Source organism: Buceros rhinoceros, unplaced genomic scaffold (genome assembly GCF_000710305.1).
Source record: "Buceros rhinoceros silvestris isolate BGI_N320 unplaced genomic scaffold, ASM71030v1 scaffold25542, whole genome shotgun sequence".
NCBI lineage: Eukaryota > Metazoa > Chordata > Aves > Bucerotiformes > Bucerotidae > Buceros > Buceros rhinoceros.
The window spans coordinates 5923-6239 of record NW_010399828.1 but is presented as its reverse complement, the minus strand read 5'-3'; the positions used below and the strand labels follow the sequence as shown (position 1 = coordinate 6239).

The following is a 317-nucleotide window of genomic DNA, read 5'->3' as shown; positions in this document are numbered from 1 at the left end:
GAAGGGGGCCGCAGTCCGGCACACGAGGGCAGGAGAGGAGAGGTGAGCCATAAGTGCTGTGCTGAAACCAACGGGGCTCTGCGGAGAAGCGTTCAGCCTCACAGAGACGGCAGCCACCAGCTCAGTGGGCGGAGGGAAGGGAGAAATCAGTCTGTGGGGGCTGTCTGCTGCTTCCCCAGATCTCGGTGGGGACCTTTGGGGCTGCTCGCCGTAAGGCTGTGGCCAGAGGGTTCCCCAGCACCTCCCTTCTAGGCGGCACCTCCTGTGCAGCGCAGCCACTGACGGCAGCCGTCCCTTCTTGGACATCAACCGCGCCC

General features: G+C 65.0%; 1 protein-coding gene across 1 annotated transcript in view; it reads left to right on the top strand.

The window, feature by feature from the left end:
* The window catches only part of WDR6 (WD repeat domain 6), a 3897-nt gene that overhangs the window by 1569 nt on the left and 2011 nt on the right, over positions 1-317 (top strand). The window contains exon 5 of the mRNA XM_010131640.1: positions 5-42. Coding sequence (XP_010129942.1) covers positions 5-42 — 38 coding nt within the window. The remainder of the gene's footprint in view (positions 1-4; positions 43-317) is intronic.